Source organism: Homarus americanus, unplaced genomic scaffold, assembly GCF_018991925.1.
Source record: "Homarus americanus isolate GMGI-L3 unplaced genomic scaffold, GMGI_Hamer_2.0 scaffold20465, whole genome shotgun sequence".
Classification (NCBI taxonomy): Eukaryota; Metazoa; Arthropoda; class Malacostraca; order Decapoda; family Nephropidae; genus Homarus; species Homarus americanus.
In genome coordinates, this window is record NW_024756914.1 from 5843377 (window position 1) to 5868909 (window position 25533).

General features: G+C 39.9%; 1 protein-coding gene and 1 long non-coding RNA gene across 2 annotated transcripts in view; both read left to right on the top strand.

Annotated features, from left to right (window-relative positions):
• Nucleotides 1–4139: 4139 nt before the first annotated feature.
• Nucleotides 4140–12204, top strand: LOC121857248. The gene is made up of 5 exons (XR_006087143.1): nt 4140–4179; nt 5486–5515; nt 8738–8780; nt 9827–9897; nt 10627–12204. It is a non-coding gene; the product is annotated as an uncharacterized LOC121857248 (long non-coding RNA).
• Nucleotides 12205–16306: 4102 nt separating this feature from the next.
• LOC121857249 (nucleolar complex protein 2 homolog) overlaps nt 16307–25533 on the top strand; it is a 31204-nt gene continuing 21977 nt past the window's right edge. Inside the window, exons 1-3 of the mRNA XM_042353229.1 lie at nt 16307–16391; nt 21017–21202; nt 24989–25082. Coding sequence (XP_042209163.1) covers nt 21047–21202; nt 24989–25082 — 250 coding nt within the window. The 5' untranslated portion in view covers nt 16307–16391; nt 21017–21046. The remainder of the gene's footprint in view (nt 16392–21016; nt 21203–24988; nt 25083–25533) is intronic.

Consider the following 25533-nt stretch of genomic DNA (forward strand, 5'->3'; position numbering starts at 1 on the left):
CATAGTCCCAGTCGTCCTAACACCCCTACCCCCTGACCAATATCCCTCCTCCTGGGTGCCTGGCATTTCACTTATTAGGGACCTGCCACGCCTTGCCATTAACAGATGTATTGTATCGGAAATTCTCCTCCACACACTCATCCTGTCACTATATGCAACTTGCCGATTAAATCCATGGACCTACAGGCATTTACGCCCTTAAATACATGAGTTGACTAGGCAAACATGAACTCTGCGTGCTTCCAAGTTGGGAAATGTGAACGCTTTTTGCGCTACGCCTTGCACAGGATGCAAGCAGGTCCCCAATAAACTGGCTCCCTCACGGGACAAATTAAAAAAAGTCACGATAATCCCTGAGTATGTGTTTATATATACATATATAATTGTTGATAAGGTTTTATATTGTGTCTTAATGTGACATCTAATTTTTATTTGTTTTTATTGCAGTGAAGCGGACTTTTACCTTGCAGATACAGAGGTAAAGACTAAGTCTTTGTAAGAATAATGATATATATATTATATATATATATATATATATATATATATATATATATATATATATATATATATATATATATATATATATAAAAGACATATAATGCTTGATACAGCTTTTATTGTTTGTTTAATGTGACATCTAATTTATGTTTTTATTTTACAGAGAGCAGAAGCTGCCGAACAGAACAGGTGGTGAGGCTACACAGGTCTACTTACCAGTAATGCTGCCATCATGACCAAATGTGCAACAATTACCACCACCACACCTGTAATCTTCCCCACACGCAACACTCACCACCACCACACACCTGTAGCATCTTCTCACCTGTGCTCACCACCACCACACCTTAGTAGCATCTTATCCCACCTCTAACACTCACCACCACACACCTGTGGCTTATCCCACACCTGTAACACTCACCACCACGCATCTTATCACCTGTAACACTCACCACCACCACACCTCAACAGCTTACTCCCTACACCTGTAACACTCACCACCACCACACACCTGCAGCATCTTACTCCCACACCTTTAACACTCACCGCCACCACACCTCAACGCATCATACTCCACCTGTAACACTCACACCACCACACCTGTGGCATCTAACACCCACACCTGTAACACTCACCTTCACCACCACACACCTGTCGCATCTTACTCCCACACCTGTAACCTCCCACCTTCACCACCACACACCTGTAGCATCCTCCCAGCACCACACACCTGTGGCATCTCCCACCTGTAACTCTCACCACTACCACATCAACTGAATTACATACGAATACCTACACCTGTATGTATGTAACAAGTAACACGTGTTTTTAAGGTATTTAGCAGTTGTTACATCAGATTAGATATTCCCAAAACGTCCAAGCTCTTGTAACCGGACATAGCTTAATTACAAGTAAATAGTGTAGTTCAGGTGTCTGCTGTAAACCCTTGTTGGTTGGATATTAAGATCATCATCTTTAAGATCACTTGGAAAGGTCAAGACCTCCAGACAGATCCCGAGTAAAGAAAATTGACCATAATGAATTCAAGACACAGTACAAGGAGCCACTCATTCCTGCTCACCAGAGAACTCAAAGACTGGGAGAACCATTCTACTTATTCAGGGCGTAAATGAATAGTCGCGCCAGATAATAGTAACAGCGTGTGTGTAGACCGTTAACCACATACTCATAACAATACAGTATATACCCACAGCACCACACACCCACAGCACCACACACCCACAGCACCACACAACCACAGTACCACACACCAACAGCACCACACACCACAGCACAACACAACACACCCACAGGACCCACACACACCCCAGACCCACACACCCACAGCACCACACTCCCCACCAGCACCACCACACCCACAGCATCACACACCCACAACACCACACACCCACAGCACCACACACGCACAGCACCACACACCCACAGCATCACACACCCACAACACACACACCCACAGCACCACGCCAGACACCACACACCCACCAGCACCACACCCACAGCACCACACACACACCCCTGCACCACACACCCTGACACCACACACCCCCGGCACCACACACCCACAGCACCACACCCGCAGCTCCCCACAGCGCACACCCGCCACGCCGACACCACACACCACATACCCACCACCCACAGCACCACACACCCAGCACCACACACCCCAGCACCACCACACCGCAGCACCACACACCCACAGCAACCACACCCACAGCACCACACCCACAGTGCTATGTACCCACAGCACCACACACCCACAGCACCACACAACCACGGTGCTATATACCCACAGCACCGTTCTCCCCCTGGCACCACACACCAACGGTGCTATGTACCCACAGCACCACACACCAGATTGCCATATGCCCACACCACCACACCCACCGGTGCCATATGCCCTGGCACCCACACACCCACAGCCTACACACCAACAGTACTATATACCCCGGCGCCACGACCCACCCGCAGCACCACACACACACCCACAGCAACACACACCCACAGCACCACACCCACAGTACTATATACCCACAGCACCACACACCCACAGCACAACACACCAACAGTACCATATACCCACAGCACCATTCACCCCACAGCACCACACACCAACAGTGCTATATACCCACACAGCACCACACACCCACAGTACCATATACCCACAGCACCACACACCCACAGTACCATATACCCACAGCACCACACACCCACAGCACCACACAACCACAGTGCTATATGCCCACAGCACCATTCACCCACAGCACCACACACCAACAGTGCTATATGCCCACAGCACCACACACCCACAGCACCACACACACCAGTACCATATACCCACAGCACCACACACCCACAGCACCACACCCACAGCAACACACACACCCACAGCAACCACACACACCCACAGCACCACACACCCACAGCACCACACACCCACACAGCAACACACACCCACAGCACCACACACCCCACAGCACCACACACCCACAGCAACACACACACCCACAGCACCACACACCCAACGCACCACACACACCCACAGCACCACACACCCACAGCACCACACACCCACAGCACACACCCACAGCAACACACACCCACAGCACCACACACCCACATCACCACACACCACAACACCACACACCCACAGCACCACACCCACAGCATCACACACCCACAGCACCACACACCAACAGTGCATATACCCACAGCACCACACACCCACACAGCAACACACCAACAGTACTATATACCACAGCACCACAACCCACAGTACTATATACCCACAGCACCACACACCCACAGCACCACACACCCACAGCACCACACACCCACAGCACCACACACCCAGTACTATATACCCACAGCACCTTTCACCCACAGCACCACACACCAACAATACTATATACCACAGCACCACACCAACAGTACTATATATCCACAGCACCACACACCAACAGTATTATATACCCACAGCACCACACACCAACAGCCCACACACCAACAGCACCCACACACCCACAGTACTATATACCCACAGCACCACACACCAACAGTACTATATACCCACAGCACCACACACCATCACGATCATCGATCACATGGGCAAATCTACTTCAACACACACACATGAAATATATATATATTCAACACCTCACCCCACCAGGATTCGAACCCACGATCTTATGACTGTGACCGGGAAACGTTACCTCTGGGCCGCCAGGACACTAAAAGCAGTCCTAGACTCTGTTATATTTCACACAAAGCCTGTTCAACGAGCTTATGGTGCCGTGAATCTCTAATGGGGACTACCCGTGCCGCTTAGGTAATCAGAGTAACGTTTTACAAAATCCGGCTTCGAAACACGAGGAGCCACATATATTTCATTAGGCCAATAAAGCACGCGATCTATATCGTGAGTTCGAATCCTGTCGGGGTGTGTGTTAATATATGGAAGTCTGCGTGCTTTTTTGGGCTAATGATATATATATATATATATATATATATATATATATATATATATATATATATATATATATATATATATATATATATATAATATAATATATAATGCTTGATACAGCTTTTATTGTTTGTTTAATGTGACATCTAATTTATGTTTTATTTACAGAGAGCAGAAGCTGCCGAACAGAGACGGAGGTGAGTGAGGCTACACAGGTCTACTTTACCAGTAATGCTGCCATCATGACCAAATGTACAACAATTACCACCACCACACACCCAGCATCTTACTCTCCCACACCTGTAACACTCACCACCACCACACACCTGTGGCATCTTACTCCCACACCTGTAACACTCACCACTACCACAGACCTATAGCATCTTACTCCCACACCTGTAACATCACCCACTACCACACACCCTGTAGCATCTTACTCCCACACCTGTAACACTCCACCACCACCACACACCTGTACATCTACTCCCACACCTGTAGCACCTACCACCACCACACACCTGCAGCATCTTACTCCCACACCTGTACACTCACCACCACCACACACCCAGCATCTTACCTCACACCTGTAACATTCACCACCTCATACATGTAACATTCACTCCCCACACCTGTAACATTCACCACCACCACACACACCTGTAGCATCATCTCCCCACCTGTAACAACTAACCACTACCACACACCTGTAGTATCTTACCCCACACCGGAACACTCCACCACCACACACCTGTAGCATCTTACTCCCACACCTATCACTCACCACCACCACACACCTGTAGCATCTTACTCCCACACCTATAACACTCACCACCACCACACACCTGTAACATCTTACTTCCACACCTGTAACACTCACCACACACACACACATGTCTAGTGGCTCAACGATACAGCAGCACCCAAGATTGCAAGTCATCTATTACAGCAACACTTATCTTTAGTAACACACATCCAGAACAACAGGCCTACAACATCACACATCTAGAACAACAGGCCTACAAACACACCTTCAGCAACAATACAGTATATTGCACATTATGTAATATACAGTATGGGTGTGTGTTAATCTAAAGAAGGATAAATATCTAATAATGATACTTTTTGGTGAAACCTTTGACTTGCTATACACGATCAAGTAGATTAGTAATTCTCTTATCACTTGTAAATGAAAGTTGCATAGAGAATCCAAACTAACTCAGCCTAACCTAATCATATCAAATCTAGTGTAGGTATAATCTGGCTTTTCTTATAATGGCACACGACATTTTAAGTAATGCAGAATAAATTGCACTTCCTACTAATTACTTTCAAATTAGTTTCAGTCGTAAATAAAATATCAGAATTTAGCAAAAAACGTCCTTTGATTTTAAAGATTAATTAACGACTATCTCTAATGTAACATTTATGTAATATGGTGATAATACTTGATACAGCTTTTATTGTCTGTTTAATGTGACATCTAATTTATGTTTTATTTTACAGAGAGCGGGAAGCTGCCGAATGCAAACGGGGGTGAGTGAGGCTACACAGGTTCCTTTACCAGTAATGCTGCCATCATGACCAAATGTACAACAATTACCACTACCACACACCTGTAGAATCTTACTCCCACACCTGTAACACTCACCACCACCACACACCTCTAGCATCTTACTCCCACACCTTAACACAAACCATCTTCACTACACTCCCACAGCAACACATCTGCCGCTATACTCACTAAACCATACTTAATGCAACATATACCTACAGGAACACATAAATGCCTCGATCGGCACAAAACTATAGCAACACAAAACCCAGAGAAACATCCAACACAAAACAATAGTCACAACACCACACAGACAAATCTACTGCAACACACACATCTACAGCAATACATCCCAGCAGTAACACACATCTACAGCAATACATCCCAGAAGTAACACACATCTACTACAATACATCCCAGCAGTAAGACACATCTACAACAGCACACACACAGACACACACACTCTCTCAAACAACACTCACACACCTACAGAAATATTAATAATAACGTCTTGTAATAATAATAATAATAATAATAATAATAATAATAATAATAATACAGTAATAGTAATATCAAAAATAAACTCAAATGATCCTCATATATATATATATATATATATATATATATATATATATATATATATATATATATATATATATATATATATATATATATATATATATATATATATATATATATATATATATATATTCGATAAACAGGGAAACAACGGAGCACCTCTGAAGATGTCTTGAAAAAGACGAAAGCTATGCTCCGTTGTTTCTTCCGTGTATAGATTTATCTATCCACGTTTTCATTGTGATCTACTTGAAATATATATATATATATATATATATATATATATATATATATATATATATATATATATATATATATATATGCATGTACAAAAAACTCACACAGATACATACACACATACGTATACACATGAACAGAAAAGCAGACAGAAGTATGTACACGCATGAACACCAAACATGAATGCGCAAACACACACACATATAAGTAGATTCAATATGTAATATTGAAAAAAATGGTAAAGATGTTTGATATAATTTTTATTGTCTTCTTAATGTGACTTTTTTTTTATTTTCAGTATACTGACACTTATGACACACGCAGAGAGGCAAGAAGGGGGGCTGCATAGTCCTGCTTTATTTATCTATATATAAGTTACCATCATGATGTACAAAAACTCACCATCACCATACACCTGTAACACCATTACCACACACTTGTAACACTCACCATCACCACACACTTGTAACCTCACCATCACCACACTGTAACCACCATCACCACACAACACTCCACCCACAGACCTCACCATCCCACACCTGTAACACTCACCATCACCACACACCCCTGTAACACTCACCATCACCACACACTTGTAACACTCACCATCACCATACACCTGTAACACCATCACCACACACTTGTAACACTCACCATCACCACACACTTGTAACACTCACCATCACCACACACTTGTAACACTCACCATCACCACACACCTGTAACACTCACCATCACCACCACACACTTGTAACACTCACCATCACCACACACTTGTAACACTCACCATCACCACACACTTGTAACACTCACCATCACCACACACAATTCTGTAACACTCACCATCACCACACACTTGTAACACTCACCATCACCACACACCTGTAACACCACCATCACCACACACCTGTAACACTCACCTTGATCACCACCACACACTTGTAACACTCACCATCACCACACACTTTTAACACCTCACCATCACCACACACTTGTAACACTCACCATCACCACACACTTGTAACACTCACCATCACCACACACCTGTAACACTCACCATCACCACCACACACTTGTAACACTCACCATCACCATACACTTGTAACACTCACCATCACCACACACTTGTAACACTCACCATCACCACCACACACTTGTAACACTCACCACCACCACACTTAAAACAACTCCCACCCATAACAATAAAGATCTACCACACCACACACACATCAGCGTGAATAGATTGTTGTAATGAGTACGAACTCACAAGAAGAAGATTACACATAGGTAGAATATTTATAGTGAGAGGATGTAAAGACAGGAAGAGTTTGGTAGCGGGGCCGGTTAGTTATTTACACTGTCAATACACTTATCTTATCTTATACGTCAATACACATCTATTACGTTCTTAAGGACGACTTCTCAGACACCGGCTTCGTTACAACTATTTATTAATTACGACAATGGCAAGGACACATCAATAACACCCTCTATCGAAATTACTAGGACATTATATTTACGTTACTAGGACATCATATTACGTTACTAGGACATCATATTTACGTTACTAGACACTGATTCTCGGACACAAACATGAAATGAATGCACCTCCCACGTAAGTAACTCATCCTATGGATAGCTCTGACAAAAACTCACGTGATCTGGGGGAGGCCTAGCAGGTGATTCTGGGCTGTCTCTATGGGAGACTGCTTAGCTGGACACCGGTGTCGGGAGGGAGGGCTTGCGTGACTCTGTCCCCTGCTGATGGACCCGGCTGGTACCTCTAGCTGTGGTGGACCTCCTCCTGTGATCCCTCAGTGTGTGTGCTTCCCGTGAGGGAGGGCTACGACGTCCTATATATTGGGAGACGAGCCGCCAGTTTGAGCTGATCGGGCGGCGGCGAAGGGTCTCCTTACATTTGACCTCGCTAATGTAGGGTCAGGTCTGGACTTTTTCTGAGTTGTAAGTTGTTGTATATATTGGAGGCAGGTGGCCTCTTTTGCTGACTGGGTGCTGCGAAGGGTCCCCTTACATTTGACCTCGCTAATGTAAGGTCAGGTCTGGACTTTTCTGAGTTGTAAGCTGTGGTCTGGTAAATAAACCATCATTACATTGTGCACCAAACATCACCACACAATCACACACACACATACCATCATCATCATTATCATCAATCATCATCATCAGTCATCATCATCGTTTTATGGCCATTTTCCACACTTGCATTTTACACTTGTTCAAATATGAACAAGTACCTTTAATGTTATACAATATATATTATATCGAATAGAGATATTAATGTGCTTGATATTGTCTGCTTAATACACATCTAATTTTTATTTATTTATTTATTTATTTATTTATTTTTTTTTTTTATTTTTTTTCAGAATTGTCGAGTCTGTCAATGAGAATATAGCGGTTGTCGTTCAGGTGAGACTGGGGCTACGAGTCTAATTTATCTATACTGTATGTGTTGCCTTCATGGCGGAATATACAACACTTACACTACACACATGTAAACATATTATTCCCACACCTGTAACACTCACCACCACCACACACATGTAAACATATTATTCTCACACCTGTAACACTCACCACCACCACACACATGTAAACATATTATTCTCACACCTGTAACACTCACCACCACCACACACATGTAAACATATTATTCTCACACCTGTAACACTTACGACCACCACACACTTGTAGAATCTTACTCCCACATGTAACTCACCAACAGCACCACACACCTGTAGCATCGTACTCTGGCTTAAAATGAAAGATGTAAGCAACTGGTGTAGGAAGAGTGTTGTATGGCACTGAAACATTAGCAGCTAAACAGGATAATATAGCAGGCTTGAGCGAGCTGATGTGTGAATGGGGAGGTGTATGTGCAGTGGGCACGACACTGAATGATAGGAATCTTTGTTCAGAGCTAAAGGAGCGGCTGGGTGTTGAGAGTATTGACGAAATATGGGTACAGGAAGACTGAGAGTGTGTGGGCACGTGGGGAAAATGGAGGAGACCAATTGTGTCAAGAGATGCACGAGTCTCAATGTGGAGGGAAGGAGAACCAGGGGTAGGCCAAGAATCACATGGGGAGAGATTGTAAGAAAGAGTAATAATAATAATGTGAAATACAAGACGTATAAAACTAGCACTAAAAATCACACACACTAAAATCCAAATACTGTACTCTGTATACACCCAAGTCACCCAGACAAAAGATGTACACACATGAATACATGCACACAAATACATACATGCACATGAACCCAAATATACATACACCAAGATGAAGATATATACACGCATTTACACCAAACATGACCACACACACACTTAAATGCTACAAATATTCCAATATGAACAATTAAATTCAATGTTCTATTTATCGAGTAGAGATGTTGATGTTACCTGACACTTTTTATTGTTTTATTAATGTCATCTTTTTTTTTTCTTTTTTACAGGAAGTAAATACCGTTAAAGAACAACAGTGCAGCATCAGTTGAGGAGATGGCTACACAGATCTACTTTACCTGTACGTATATGCTGCCATCATGTACAGCACCACACACCTGTAGCATCTTACTCCTACACCTGTAACACTCACCACCACCACCACACACCTGTAGCATCTTACTCCTACACCTGTAACACTCACCACCACCACCACACACCTGTAGCATCTTACTCCTACACCTGTAACACTCACCACCACCACACACCTGTAGCATCTTACTCCTACACATGTAACACTCACCACCATCACACACCTCTAGCATCTTACTCCTACACCTGTAACACTCACCACCACCACCACACACCTGTAACATCTTACTCCTACACCTGTAACACTCACCACCACCACCACACCTGTAGCATCTTACTTCCACAACTGTAACACTCACCTCCACATCCATAACACTACACACGTACAGAAATACACATCTGTAACAACACTCACAACAACACTCACCAGCAGTAACACACCTTTAGGAACACTCACAACAACACTCACCAGCAGTAACACACCTTTAGGAACACTCACAACAACACTCACCAGCAGTAACACACCTTTAGGAACACTCACAACAACACTCACTAGCAGTAACACACCTTTAGGAACACTCACCCAATGCCACACACACACACACACACACAGGTAAATTTAGTGATCATGTTTATACGTAATAAAGATACTGATCGTGTTTGTTATTGTCTTTATCATCTGTTTAATACAACATGTTATTTATGTTTTATGTTACAGTGATGATGACGACGAGCAGCAGGTGACGAGAGTGAGGCTACACTTTACCTGTTGGTCAGGGGCAGCACGCCTCTGTACCCCCCTCCCCCCTCCTCCACCCCTTCTCCTCCCCCCCCTCCACCCCTTCTCCTGCCTCCCCTCCCCCCTTTGTTTTGGTTGTCTCTACACAATGTTTTTTAATGCAATAGAAAATATTTATGTTTCTATCCATATTCTGATTTTTTTTAAGAAATTTGTGGGTCTGGATTAATCTTTTGCCACGTCCATTTTTCAAGATAAAATAATATAACCTTATGAAATACTTTGTCTTTCATTAGGTTTATTTTCAACACAACTGTTGTAACTCGAGTGAAGATGAGGTGTGGTGGTGGGGTTTTCTTGTTCAAACACGTGGCAACAATGGTGTTGTGATGTATCACTACGACTGTAATTCGAGTGAAGAGATGTGGTGGTTGTTTGAGCACCTGAGGTCGTACTACCTGTCAGTCCAGGCAGGTGTTGTAATTAGGTTTAGAAGTAATGATTATTATTTATAGTCAGGGTCAAAAGTCCGTGTGAAATAACTTTGAACTCAAATGAGATAAAACAGCACACCCGCTCTAGATGACAGTCAAAGTACGTATATGTAAGTTCGGAGACTCATTCCCATGACACCGTTTCACTGCTCCACACGAAGTATTGACCCTGACTATATTTATAATGATATCATAGGTGAGAGAATAGTAGTAGTCGTAGTAGCAACAGTAATAGTGCGCCTCAACTAACTCAACACAGCTAGGATAGTTACTTATGTATTAGGATATTTGTGGGGACTGGGAGTAAGATGTTTCTGTGCGGAATTGGCCCAGGTTGTGGCCTGGTTAAGGTTTCGCCCGTCCTTCTCTGCTTCGGTCTGCATTGCTTTGCCTCAGGAAACAAGATATCGCCCCCTAAGCCAACGGCGGTCGCAGAAATTGACTGTGAGGCAGCAGTCACTGAATGCCGCATGGATCTGTGGCTCAACTGAGGTAGCTTCTTTTGTATTAGGATATCAAATATTAAGGTAATAAAATGGAGGTGAAGGTGTGGCTATAGGGGGAGGTTGGAGGGCAGTTCTAATTCACTGTTGTTGTATTTTGAGAAAAATAGTAGTAGTAGTAGCAACAGTAATAGTAGTAGTAGTAGTAGTAGTAGTAGTAGTAGCAGCAGAAGTAGTAGTAGTAGGATTGTTTTTGTTTCCCCAAACATACAAGACAGACAGTACAAATATTAAGATATAAACATCTTTTAAGAGCCATATGTTAATGCTCCTAGTTGCTGTATATAGCAGGTAGACAATTTCAAGTCATGTATATAGATTAAATTGATCTGCTTGTGTTGTAAAGATGTTCTCATGTGCCTTAAAAATGGTGTTAGTATTATTAACTTGAGGACATTAAGGTATTGAAGTTTGAGACAAATAATGATGTGAACACCATGTGAATATTTATTAGGCACAGTAGTAGGTAGTAGGCAGCTACCAAACAGGGAGGTACTACCGCCTGGGAAGATATTGGAAGCATAACGTATTGTCTAATGGTAGACCCTGCTGCCATTGGCATTACAAAAATTGTGACCAAGTCCCAGGTTGCTGATCTGACTTTCTGCCTCATTTACACACAATTGCAGGTTTCAATTTTTTTCTCTTACTGTTGACAACACAACATACATATATCGTTTCTTACTTTTGATTATTTTCTTTTAATTTTTGTGTTTCTTTATGGTTCTTTATTATTATTATTTTTGTATCGCTATCATTATTTTTTTTTAAATTTTACTTATCTAAATTATTATTATTATTATAATTATTATTATTATTATTATTATTATTATTATTATTATTATTATTATTATTATTACATTTTGGCCCCCCAGACCCCGATGTGGGTCAGTGACCTGTGCCTGGGGGTGGGCTAACCCGTAAAAAAATACAAAAAACAAATAAAATAATAGACAATAAAAAAAAAAATAAAAAAAAAAAAAATTATACTATTATATTCTGACCACTATAATAAGGTAACTGAATTTTTTTTATTTCTTTATGGTTATTATTATTATTGTTATCATTATTTTTATTATAAATTTTACTTATCTGAATTATTATTATTATTATTATTATTATTATTATTATTATCATCATCATCACCATTCACCACCCCCCAGGCCCTGATGTCGGTCAGTGACCTGTTCCTGGGTGGGCCCTGTAAAAATAAAAATAAAAAATAAAACATATATCAGCATATACTTGGATCACGCGCACCTACAGTGATTTACTTGCATATATATATATATATATATATATATATATATATATATATATATATATATATATATATATATATATATATATATATATATGTAAAATTTTGAGACTTGTTCTTATTAAACATTATCTCGAAGATGTCTTGAATAAAGACAAAAGCTAAGGTGCTCCGTTGTTTCCCTTTTCCTGTGTGATTTTATCAAGATATATATATATATATATATATATATATATATATATATATATATATATATATATATATATATATATATATATATATATATATATGTGTGTGTGGTAGAGAGAGCTTTGGGATGTTTACCACTATAGCCACTAATCCAGAAAACTGTGAGGGCAAACTTTTCGGAGTGAGGATTGTGAACTCTTTGAAGAATCTGCCAGAGACTGTGGACTAGACTTGACCAACACTGGAGCAAGTTACGATATATTCAGGAGCCAGTGCATGCCCAGTATTTGCTAATAATGCGTAACAAGAGGCGTGACCGACCGCCCAAGCGGCAAAAAGGATAAAAGTAAAGGAAAAAAAATACGAGTATATATAGGGCGGCAGATTAATTCAGGGCAGGATGCAAATGCATTACAGGAGGATCTAAATAAACTGCAGGGGTGGTCTGAAAAATGGCAAATGAAATTCAACACCAGCAAGTGCAGCGTACTTAATATTGGAAGAACAAATACTGTGTTACGAACCACGCCACCAATTGTCCTGATCTACCTACCCAGCACCACGAGCAACGCCATCTAGGGACGAAACACGAGTATGACTCGTCTTAGTTACCACTCCCGGGTGTCCCTTCTCCATATCCTGGTTGTTGCGTCACCTCCTCAAAGTCTTCTTTGTCAGCTCCAGTTCGAGGAGAGTTCAGTTCACTCTGGGAAGTGACCACAGGATCACCTATCCTGGAAACCTACGGCAAAGTGACTACCTACCGTCTTCTACAATATTCAGCCTTACTCGTCAGCCGTCTCAGCTCCGCACTTAAGTATTTGTAATCTTATATTGCCTCCCTCAACTCCACCTTGCTTCAAATTATTGTATGTTGTATAAATATGTATATACTGTTAATGTTTAGGTTAAGTATTGTTAAGGGTAAATTATAGAAAGCTGAATATTTTGTTAAGGGATTTATGGTACTTTATTATACACAACAAAAACTCGCATCCCTTGTCTACCCTTTTATAGTCCGATTGTCTTTGTTTTTTGTTTTTGTTGTTGCCTGTTGGGATCTGGGTAGACCTTTAACTATATTCTAAATCCCCAACTCGTAACAACTCGTAACGCGCACCCACAGTGATTTACTTGCTTATATATATATTGATAAAATAACACATTTTTTTTATGGAATATCATGAAGCTCTTGCCGCTGTCACACCAGGATATATGTAAAATTACCCTCTTGTCATACCAGCATATATATGTAACATTATCCCCTTGTCATACCAGCATATATATGTAACATTATCCTCTTCTCTCACACCAGGATTTAGATAACAATATCCTTTTCTGTCACCCCAGAATAGGAGTAACATTGATCTGTCACATCATGATAAAGGTAACATTATCCTTTTCTGTTTCACCAAGATATAGCCGGTAAAGTGCACTGTCACACCAGGAATACAAGGAGACCGCTGCACATGAACCATGCGGCGGTCGACAAAGTTAAGAAAACTCAGAAATTCAAACGTGGGTTAGGACAAACGATGAGCAGGACAAAAGGATGTATGCCAGATCCAGGAACCAAGCAAAGTCAGAGTGTAGAAGGGCTGAAAATGAGTTCCAGAGGCGGATTGCGAGTGAGGTCAAATCAAGCCCAAAGGCGTTTTACTGCTACGCAAAGTCGAAATTAAAAAAGCAAGTAGGCGTTTCGGACCTAAGGCTTGAAGATGGTAGTTTCGCTGATTTTGACCAGGACAAGGCGGAGGCTTTGAACAGTTTCTTTTCCTCGGGTTCACAAGAAAGGATGCAAACAATCTTACTGCATTTGAAAATAGACGGTTTGACACCGCACTGACCCACATTTTGTTCTCAGAAGAGGTTATGAGAAATAAATAGCCAAATGTTTTGGTTTCTTACGGAAAAACAAAATGTCGAAAGAAGCCAAAATGTTTTTCTTATTGAAAAGAACAAAATGTTGCCCCCAAAACCCAGAAAGGTTTTTTATGAAAAAATAGCAATATATTGCCGAAAAATGCCAGTGTTCTTTTTTACAGAAAAGGCAAAATGCCGAAAGAAGCGAAAATGTTCCTATTTGTGGAAAAAATAGCAAAAAGTTGCCAAAAAACAAAATGTTCTTTTCCAGAAAAAAAAGCAGAAAAAGGTTGCAGACAAAGACAAAATGTTCTTTTTTAGGGAAAAAATAACAAACTTTCTTTTTTTGGAAAAAAATAGCAAAATGATGCTGAAAGAAGTCCAAATTACTATTTTTACAAAATATAGCAAAATGTTGCCCAAAGAAGCCCCCCACCCCCCAAAAAATTATGGAAAGCCTAAATTTTTATACAGAAAAAAATGTCAAAATGTTCCCTCATGTGAAAAATGGCGAAATATTGCTGAAGAAAGCTAAAATGTTCCCTGATGTGGAAAAAATGGCTTCATGTTGGCGAAAAGGGCTAAAATGTCTCGTGGGTGAAATGGTAAAAAAGGCCAAAATATTTCCTTTTTGTGGAATAAATGACAAATATCCTTTTACGGAAAAAAATGCAAAATGTTGCCGATAAAAGCCAAAATGTCCTTTTTATGGAATAGTAACAAAATGTGGCTGAAAAATTTTGTGTTCTATTTTACAGCAAAAAATAGCTAAATGTTGCTGAAAAGGTCAAAATGTTCTTTTTTACAGAAATATAGCAAAAAGTTGTCGAATTAAGCCAAAATTTTCTTTTATTTGGAAATATTTAAAAAAAAAGTGGCGAAAAAAGCTCAAATGTTTTTTTATTTTATGGAAAATAGAAAAATATTTTCTTTATGGAAAAAATGGCACAATGTTGCCGAAAAAAGCCAAAATGGCGAAATATTGTTGATAAAAGCCAAAACGTTAAATTTCTGTGGAAAAATGGCAAATTTTGGCGAAAAGGGACAAAAAATTATTTTTTTGCTGGAAAGATAACAATACAGTATGTTGACGAAAAGACCAAAATGTTCCATTTTTGCAAGAAATGGCAAAATGTTGCTGAGAAAGTACAAAAATTTTCTTTTTTTACTGAATAAATATATATATATATATATATATATATATATATATATATATATATATATATATTCTCACCCCTGAAGATGTGAATTACATGAAAGTACTTGGGAACTTCGTGCTTTCTTATGTCCTAAGGGGGTTATTAGCATACACCTGGATCACTCGCTTTGAATCCGGCTCTTAGATGAAGAACTGCTGAGTGTTGTTGTTGTCTGGCAGCACGTGTGTGTGAGGGGACCAGCGGAAAGGCTGCATCTGAACGATCTGTTTACAATGTAAGCAATAAACGAAGTGTAAAATCTTCACTTATTAAAAAAAGGTTTCATGCAGACTACACATACAACTGAGGAAATCTACCGTAAATTACTTATACACAAGTCAAGACAGGAAAATCAATCCTGTAGTATTTGGTGTTAACTTTCAATGTGTAATTTGTCGATGGGTTGATGGTGTTCATAATTGGTAATCGGTATTTCTTCAGGACAGCTGTGCACCTAAACTGATGCTATATAACGGTACTTTGACACCTAAGCCGGTAGTAGGCAGCTACCAAACAGGGAGGTACTACCGCCTGTACTACCTGTACTGTACATATATTGTTTCTCACTTTTGATTCTTTTTTCATTTTGTATTTCCTTAGCGGTATTATTCTTAGTGTTGTTGTTGTTATCATCATCATCATTAATATTATTTTATTATTTTATTTAAAAACAAACATTTTTTATTATAAATTTTATTTACTATGGATAATTAGTATTAGTACTGTATATTTTTGCCCCCCAGGCCCCGATATGGGTCAGTGACCTGTGCCCGGGTGGGTTAATCCTCGTAAAAAAAAATCAATCTTGATTTGCTGATGGGTAGTAAAATGATCAGTTAAGTGGTTGGAAAATATGGGGAAAAATACAAAAAAGAATATACCTATCTGGGTAAAAATACAGATTACAGCAACCAAAGACTCTGATAAAAAATTCTTACCTAACCTAACCTAATGTAACATAAGAAAATTATCATAGAAAAAATAGTTGATCGATTGAGTGTAGCAAATTTCCGGAATTCTGTGGTAGCTGTTTACTTCAATATTACCCTGTCATGCAGTTTAAACAATTTTAAAACACTTTTCTTCAGTAATTATTGATGACTGACCTGCGGCCGATTTTTCAAAGAAAACGAATATAAAAATGCCACAATTTCACTGTGTTCTATAGTTGACACTGTCATAATTTGTGCAAATGTGGTTATTTCTAAATGAAACCTTACCTAACCTTATATAACCGTGTATTTATATATTTTTTTTCAGTTACATAAATGATTTGGGCTATACAGTACTGTATACAGGCATACAGACTGTAGTTTATTACTTATTGGTCTATAATTTTTAAATCATTTGTTTCTGTTTGCTCTATGTTTAGTACAAAGTGAATTTTATCTTTGACTTCGAAGTTTTATGATAAATATTTAAAATTTTCAAACATCCTCTCTGAAGTGCTAATGCTTTGAAATCATTTGCATTTTGATAGTCCAGATATTTAACATTATTTTACAGAATAACAGATCTGTTTACTAAATGTGAACATATTTAGTTTGAATAAATGGACAGCTACACGAACATTTTCTATGAACCATTCAGCATTTTTATAAGCGAGGGGCATGGCTTACAAGCCAGGTTAGTGTGGAAAGGGTACAGTACAACATAACTTAACACTTGCCGTGGGTGAACTTTGAAAACCTTACCTAACCTTTCCTAACTTGTAAAAATGTTAAGAATCACTTTCAAATTTATGGTTTTCTCCTCATCTGAGGACCGAAAACAACACCGTCACATAGTAAACACTGAAAACATGATAAAATAAACTTTATTGTTTTAGGATTTTTAAAGGTTGAGTAAAGTTTTCAAAGGCTTGTTTATTGTTTTTTTTTTTTTACCCCACATTATCCCTCAGCTGCAAAGCCTTGCCAAGAACAAATAATATTGGTGGTAATTTTATTGGTTAAAATACTCGAAAAATAAAAATTTCCAACAGAAACGCTATAGACTTTTTTCTTTCTCCCAATATAAGACTCAATATATAAGTACTGTAGGTGTTGGCAACTTCTGAATATTTACCCACTAAAATGATATCTCCACCTGCTCTGTATTGTACAGTACTTGAAGAAATTAATTATTTACCGTAAATACTTCTCTGAAAAATTTGCCGAATTACATATTTCCATTATCAAATTCCTATTTGGTCATAAAACGAAACTTTACCTTTTATGACCTTTATTTTTGGCATTGATATGTATTTATGGACATACAACAATGGTTTTTCACGAAGTGGGCAGGGCTTTGAAGATGCGTAGTGGATATTTTGCTGTGACGAGCTAAGTTCTAACCTAGCTTATACTACAGACGGGCAAGGGGCGACCTAATTGAGGTGTATTAGCATCTCAAAGGGCACTAATCAGTCGAGTGTCCTTAATTGGAGCTGGCAGACGCTCACCCCACAAGGGATCACAGCTCAAGATTGAAGAAGCCGCAAGTCCAGAAAACTGTGAGGGCAAACTTTTTGAAGTGAGAGTTGTGAACTCTTGGAACAATCTACCAGAAAGTGTTGTGACGGCACCGAGTGTGAGCTCTTTCAAGACCAGACTTGACCAACACTGGAGCAGGTTCAGGTACATTCAGGAGCCGGTGCATGCCCAGTACTTGCCAACAGTGCGTAACAGATACATGACTCATCGTCAAAGCAGCTAAAGAACCGAACAGTGGTGAAGAGGATAAAAAAGAAAAGAACGCTATATTACCATGATTGCGCTCTGATTGGCTAAGTACTTTCTGTTTAATATGACGGGGGTCCCCCTCCCCCCAGCTAGTAAGTTTGATAAGGTTTAGTCGATTTCTTTGGTTGGTGAGGAGAAGGTTCTATTAAATGTCGCCTCTTTTTATTATGATAAGAACATATGTGGAAAAAAAATAAGATAATCGAACAATTCCTTCTGGTGGTAGTGGTGCTCTCAGACATTACCATACAGTATTTTTAACCTTTTTGCAAATTATTTAAAGTTAGTTAAGGTTTTCAAATGCCTGTTTTTGGTGTTCTTTTTTTTGTGTTTCAACCAACATTTTTCCTCTAATTGGGGAGGTCTTATCGGTTTAAAATACTTGAGAAATATAAATTTATAAATTTGCGCCAGTAAGTAATAGGATATAGTTTTTTTTTTCTCCCTATATCATCAGGTGCACCTGTGGAAAGTGGAATACCACAGGGCAGTGTGCTGGGACTGTTTTTGTTTGTTTGTTTTGTAAATGAAATGCCAGATGCTTTTCGCTCCCCCATACAAATGTTTGAGGACAAAGTTAAGTTATTCATGGAAATTAAGAACCACACTGACTGTGAAGGGGTACAGAAAGATATTTGTGGTCAAAGGAATGGCTGTTAAGATTCAATGTCACAAAATGCAAAAGGATGCACATAGGTCATGCAATAGCAAGGAGGTTTATCACATGTCCTGATATGATGAAGAAACATTAACTGAGATCAAGCGTGAAAAGTATCTGGGTTTGTACGTTGACAACAATCACTTATTTAATTATAAATATTCCAAGCCTGGTCATGGTGGAGTCTTCTACAGACTGAAGTGACTTGTTTGTCACTGGTCGAGCAGTTGGCTGTACAGTACAACATGACCTGTTTGTCAACTGCCTTTACATTGTTTTGTCGGTGATGATGATATTGATCCTTCGCTGTGTATTGGTATGTCAAGGTTAGGCTTCAGACCCTTTCTAACCTTGCCTAACCCCTGTTTCCTCTCTCCAACAAGGCAGAAATGAAATGTTTGCTGTTTAACTGTTTTTGTGACTGTCATTTCCAAAACTCTGATCAGCAGGGGAGTCACCTACAGTACATTACTGTCACTATCACTATTCTCACAACAGTACGTCCATTTGTGAAGGCGTAGGGTAAGGTATCATTCGGGACGGCACCCATGGTTTCACCGCCACTGTAGGCCAGGGCTTTATCTAGTTCCCACCTTCCCCATCTCATCATCTTTCCTCTTCCTTTTCCCCATCACCGATCTTTCCTGCACCGTCATTAATACACATGCAATGGGAAATTTAAAAAAATCCGTCAAAAAGAGCAACCACTGACACATGTCTGTCTCAGGGCGGAGATGGGGCAAGTGACTTTGAAACAGAGAATCGGGGAATGTATCTCCCAAGGCTAACCTCTCTATTGGCTACAGCTTGTCACAAGGTGAGAGGAGTGATGCTTTGTTAAATTCAAAATATTCTACTCAGAAATAAAAAAAAAATTGGATAATACATATACTGTAACTACTTTGGCCTGCGTGGGAATACTGGCGTGTGAGAGGGACCTCAGAGGGTTAAGACCACAGAATGCATTTGTTTGTGCAGATTAACCTACACACACACACAGTACTGTATTTTGTATTACAGTTCAGTGGCCTGCAGGCTGACAAATTGTGCTTTGGGCAAAATTGACTCATTATGATAAGGTACAGGAAGTTAATTAATTCTTGAGGCTTTTCTTATCAGTTTTATGGGAAGAATAAGCCTTCAAAGCCATCAGACACCTTAAGGAATAATCTTGATTGCAGGGAATCTGACATTACCTTAAAAGATCCAGTTTTTTACTTGGTCTCTTTTTCCAGAAGTAAGTTTTTGTCATCCATGGAAAATAATGTTGTTTTCCTAGAAGAAGTAAGCTTGGCTATATCTTCCAGGTCTTTTATCCTTCCCTTCAACATTAAAAAAGTCATGACTTCGTTAGATCTTGAAGGCAGATTAAAGCTTCACTCATACAGTTGGGGGAGTGATAGAAGATATTAAACTACCTGTGCAAATTGTTTCAAAACTTAAGATTCTCTATTATAATTTTCTCATTTTGCCTTACAGAAACATCACTATAAACCAACTACAGTAGTGATGAAGCCTAAGGACAAGAAGTTAAAGAAAAATAAGAAAGGTGGGATGCCTAAGAAGAAAGATGCTGGCAAGAAAACAAAAGAACTGTCAGATATGAGTGTTGACGACATGTTTTCCATGATCCAAAATGATGACGATAATGATGATGATGACTTGGTGAGTTATATACAGTACACCCTGTTGCTTAACACGATGTAGCATCACCAGTCAGCTACACATTCTTCACTAAAATTCACAAGGTGCCTTTACTCACCACTCATTCATGTATACTATGTTGCTTCTTAGATGTCCATTCCCCTTACTTCTAGAGCAGCCATCACCCCATCTTTCAATCTTGCTGATCTTCCTTTCTCCTTCCTACTGTTCACCTCTGAATTGTACTTTCTACTTACCTGTCTCTCACTTTCTATTCTCTTATAATGTCCACAGCACCTGAGTAACACAGCTGCACTCCCTGCATGACACTTCTTACATCAGTATATTCCAAGAATCTGCATCTTATTCATCCTAAATGTCGCTCTTGAACGTGTCATTTCCGTTGCTCCTGATGTGTTCCTTCCTCTTACATCCAGAGTCCTCACATCACGCCCGTATGGTGATGTTTGTTCAAAGGTTCTCCAGTGCATCCCCATCTTTTGCCTCTTTTGATGTGGTTCTCTCAGTGATTGTTTTCCTCATATTCTTTGTGTTCCATTTGCTGATACGTCTACTCACAGATGTCTGGAACACTCCACATTCTACATTCAATTTCCCATCAAACTACTGTAATATGATGATGATAATGAAGTCAAGTGGCAAATGATTTTACAATGAGAGAGGAGAGATAGAAGGAAAGAATAGAAACAGGAAGTAAAGTAGTAGGGAGTAATAGCAGGTGAGCTGTCCACCTAGCTGAGTTGAGGTGATTGGTTGGGGTGGTGGCCATACACAGCATGTGCCTGCTTGCTCAAGGGAGGCTGGGGGGGATGTTAGGCTAGCTAGACATTCATTAGTGTAATGTGTGTTAATTTATGTTTGTTAAATGGTGGTGTTATTTGTTCATATATATGTATAAAGTGGGTCTTGTTCTTCTATGTTAGCATGGAATCTCTTGGGCCACCAGCTATGTGCTTGTGGTTTCTTCTTTTAATTGCAAGAAGGTTGGGTCCTCCAACTCTTCAAGTTTGCTTCGAACTCTCTGAGCTTGGCTGTGTGTACATGTGTTCAGTGGTTCGATATTGTATAGTTTGTGAAGTTCTTGTATTTTGGTGGTGTACGGGGGGAAGGTACTCTGCAGATCGCTTTATTTTGTACTGCTTGAAGTTTAAGCTGACTGGTTCTGTTGATCGTACTGAGTGGTATTGGTGGGTACTCCAGATGGGGGCGGACTAATGCTTTGAATAGGTGAAGTTGAATGTTGGTGTCCATTTTGCTGAATCTCTTGTAGTTTTGTGAGTTGTGATGCCTTTTGTTGTTTTTGTTAGTCCCAGTATTTTGCCTTCATTGGAGTATTGTATATGTTCGTTGTTGACTGTGATTGGTGCTGGGTTTGTTTTGGTAATATGAATGAACTTTAGTTTCTGTGTATTAGTTTGAATTTTCCACCTTTTTTTTTCATAATTGGTTATTTGCTAGATCGCGTGGGCTGTTTTTCGTGCCATCATCTGTTTGGCCTTGTCTGGATGTCTGATGATTTAGGTGATGTCATCGGCATAGGTTATGTATCGGTGGGTAGGAGGTGGCATGTCAAACGTGTATATCATGTAGAGCGTTGGCGAGAGGTTACTTCTCTGTTGTATAGACCAGTGCTACTCAAAGTGTGGTCCGCGGACCGGTGCCGGTCCGTGAGCCATCGTCTGCCGGTACGCGGAGAGTTTTCAGAAAAGAAAGAAACGATAGTCACGTTCCACACCACGTGACACTGCCGGGACATCTGACTCGGTCTTTTTTTTTTTACATTTTCATTGTAGTTTTTATATTTATTATGGCTATATTTTTCATTTACTCACTCATGTTAAAAGTCATTGCTATGCAACTAACGAATGCGATATAATGAACAGCAAAACAGCGAACTGAAATACGTATAACAACACCTTCATGATGATGTGGCGTTTGACTCTGTGGGAACCACACCTGGGGATATCAATAGGGCGCATCACCTTGTGTTGCCAGAATTGCCACGTTTCTCGGCCACCAGTTACGCCATATCCACCCAAAACATAAATCTTTTTATTTTAAGTATGGTAGTTATTTAATTTCGGATAAAATAAATGTATGCATCCCATTAAAAGAAATGGCCGATTTTTTACTATGCGTGCCAGCCGTGAAGGGTGTCACACAGCTGGCAACCCTGCTATTCCACACGTGTGGATCAGCAGTCTGTGATGTCAGGTCACAGGTCAGTGGTTAGTTACCATCAAGAAGTGGAACAGAGAGCATCATACGGGTATCTGCGTGTTTGTCATTTGGGACCCCATCCCAACCCACTTTTATATTCATTATATTTTTCCTGTATAAAATAATATTACTACGAATGTTCAAATAATATTTTCTCTGATCGTAAACAATTAATTGTATGGCACAAATATGGTACTGGTCCCTGGCACACTGGGAAGACTTGTTACGTCAATGATGATTGGCCTTAGAATGAATAAGACATCATGTCTTCATGTTTAGTACAGATAGTCTCAAAATGCCCCTGAAATAGGACATATCTCAAAAGATTTTCCTGGGGGGGGGGGGGCCCTATAGGCCCCGGGATTGGCTCGCTTCGCTCGCCGTTCCGTGGCACATTGAAAAAAAACCGGTCCGCCACATCAGATAGTTTGAGAAGCGCTGGTATAGACTGTAATATCAATTATTCATTCCATGTACAATATAGATTCTCTACTTATTTTCTGCTTACTGTCACTTCTCTGTTCTGCTTACTTCCTTCCCTGTTGTCTTTTTAAAGGCGTATTTACATGGTGCAATTTTTAGGCACGAGCGCTGTCATGAGAAAAACTTGCACCTTACTCATTCTTTTTAGTGACTCGTATGTGAGTAGAGTGGATGGTTGTAAGGGGCAGCACTGTATTTGTATGTACAGTTTATTAAAGTACTGTACAAATCATTTTGAAATTTCTTATTACGTATTTCTTTTGTTCTTACAGGTCATTTATTATTACAGTGATACTGCCTGGAGTAGATAAGTTAACAGAGACAATTACTTATATTGTTCTTAAATAAAGAATCCATGTTATTGGGACAGTTGTAGTGAACATTATAAAAATACAGATGGCAGAATTAGACATTGAAGCGAGGTGACGAAGTCACCGGTAGCTAAGTACAGTATCTTGGTTTTATCTGTAGCTTAGCTGTAGAGGCTGGTGCTAGTCTAATAAGTCTTCTGTATAAGGTGGCTCACACTGATGAACAAAAATCGAACTGTGCCATATTTAGTGTTAATAAATTAAGAATACAGTACATTTCTGAGTTGTTAACATACATTTCATTTAGAGCAGCAATTCCCAACCTCAGGTCGCGACACAAATCAGAGTCACGGGGTGTCCTCATTAGGGTCGCGAGGGGCCCTCAGACAATTTTGAAAATACATAGTACTTATCATAAAGTCAAAAAATTTTTTGCTTAACATTCAAGCTATATAATATATTATATGCCTGGGGGTCACGACACCGTAAAGTTGGGAAATTTAGGGTCGCAGCCAAAAAAGGTTGAGAACCACATAATTCAACTTCTTTATCCATACATGGCATATCTTGATCTGTTTCTTTCTCAAAATTACAATAAATACCATTTGTTGCAGCAGCAAGGAACTGCCTGGTGGGCATCTTGACACCAACTAACCCATAAGATTACCCTAGGCATCATGTATCAATAGCCACATGCATGTGAGTCGTCAGTGCTCACATGCAAGGAACTATTCTTTTGTTTACTAATATTGTTCATGTCTATTTGTTTCAGATGGACACTGAATCTAAAAATGTTGCAAAGAAGAAAAAGGCAGGGTTGAAGAAGACAAAAACCAAGGTCAAAAAGGTCCAAGAAAATACTGAAGGTAAGACATTAATGATGTTTCATGGACCACCTAAACTGCATACACAGGCATTCAGAGCATTGATTCTTACTGCCAGTTTTCTCCATATGACCCACATTTCATTCATGAATATACTGTATACAACCACAACTCCTTCCCTTGATGGTCTGCTTGACACAGGAATTTTGTGTTTGTACTTTTGATGTCATTAGACTTTATAGTGATGGATTCTAGAAGTTCAACTGTACCTTATATTGAGTCTTGTCAGCCAACGACCTTCCCTCTGTTATGACACTTTTTTTTGTTTTGTTTAGTGTAAAATAAATTAGAGGACCAATTAAGAGAGTTGTCTTGTCATCCGGGAAACTAATCCATTATCCCAAAGGTCCTTTGCTTTATCCTGTGTGGATTTACCTTCCATGGTGTTTTTCAGGCACGTAATCCCTGCAGATGTTGTTTTACTTTAGTACCT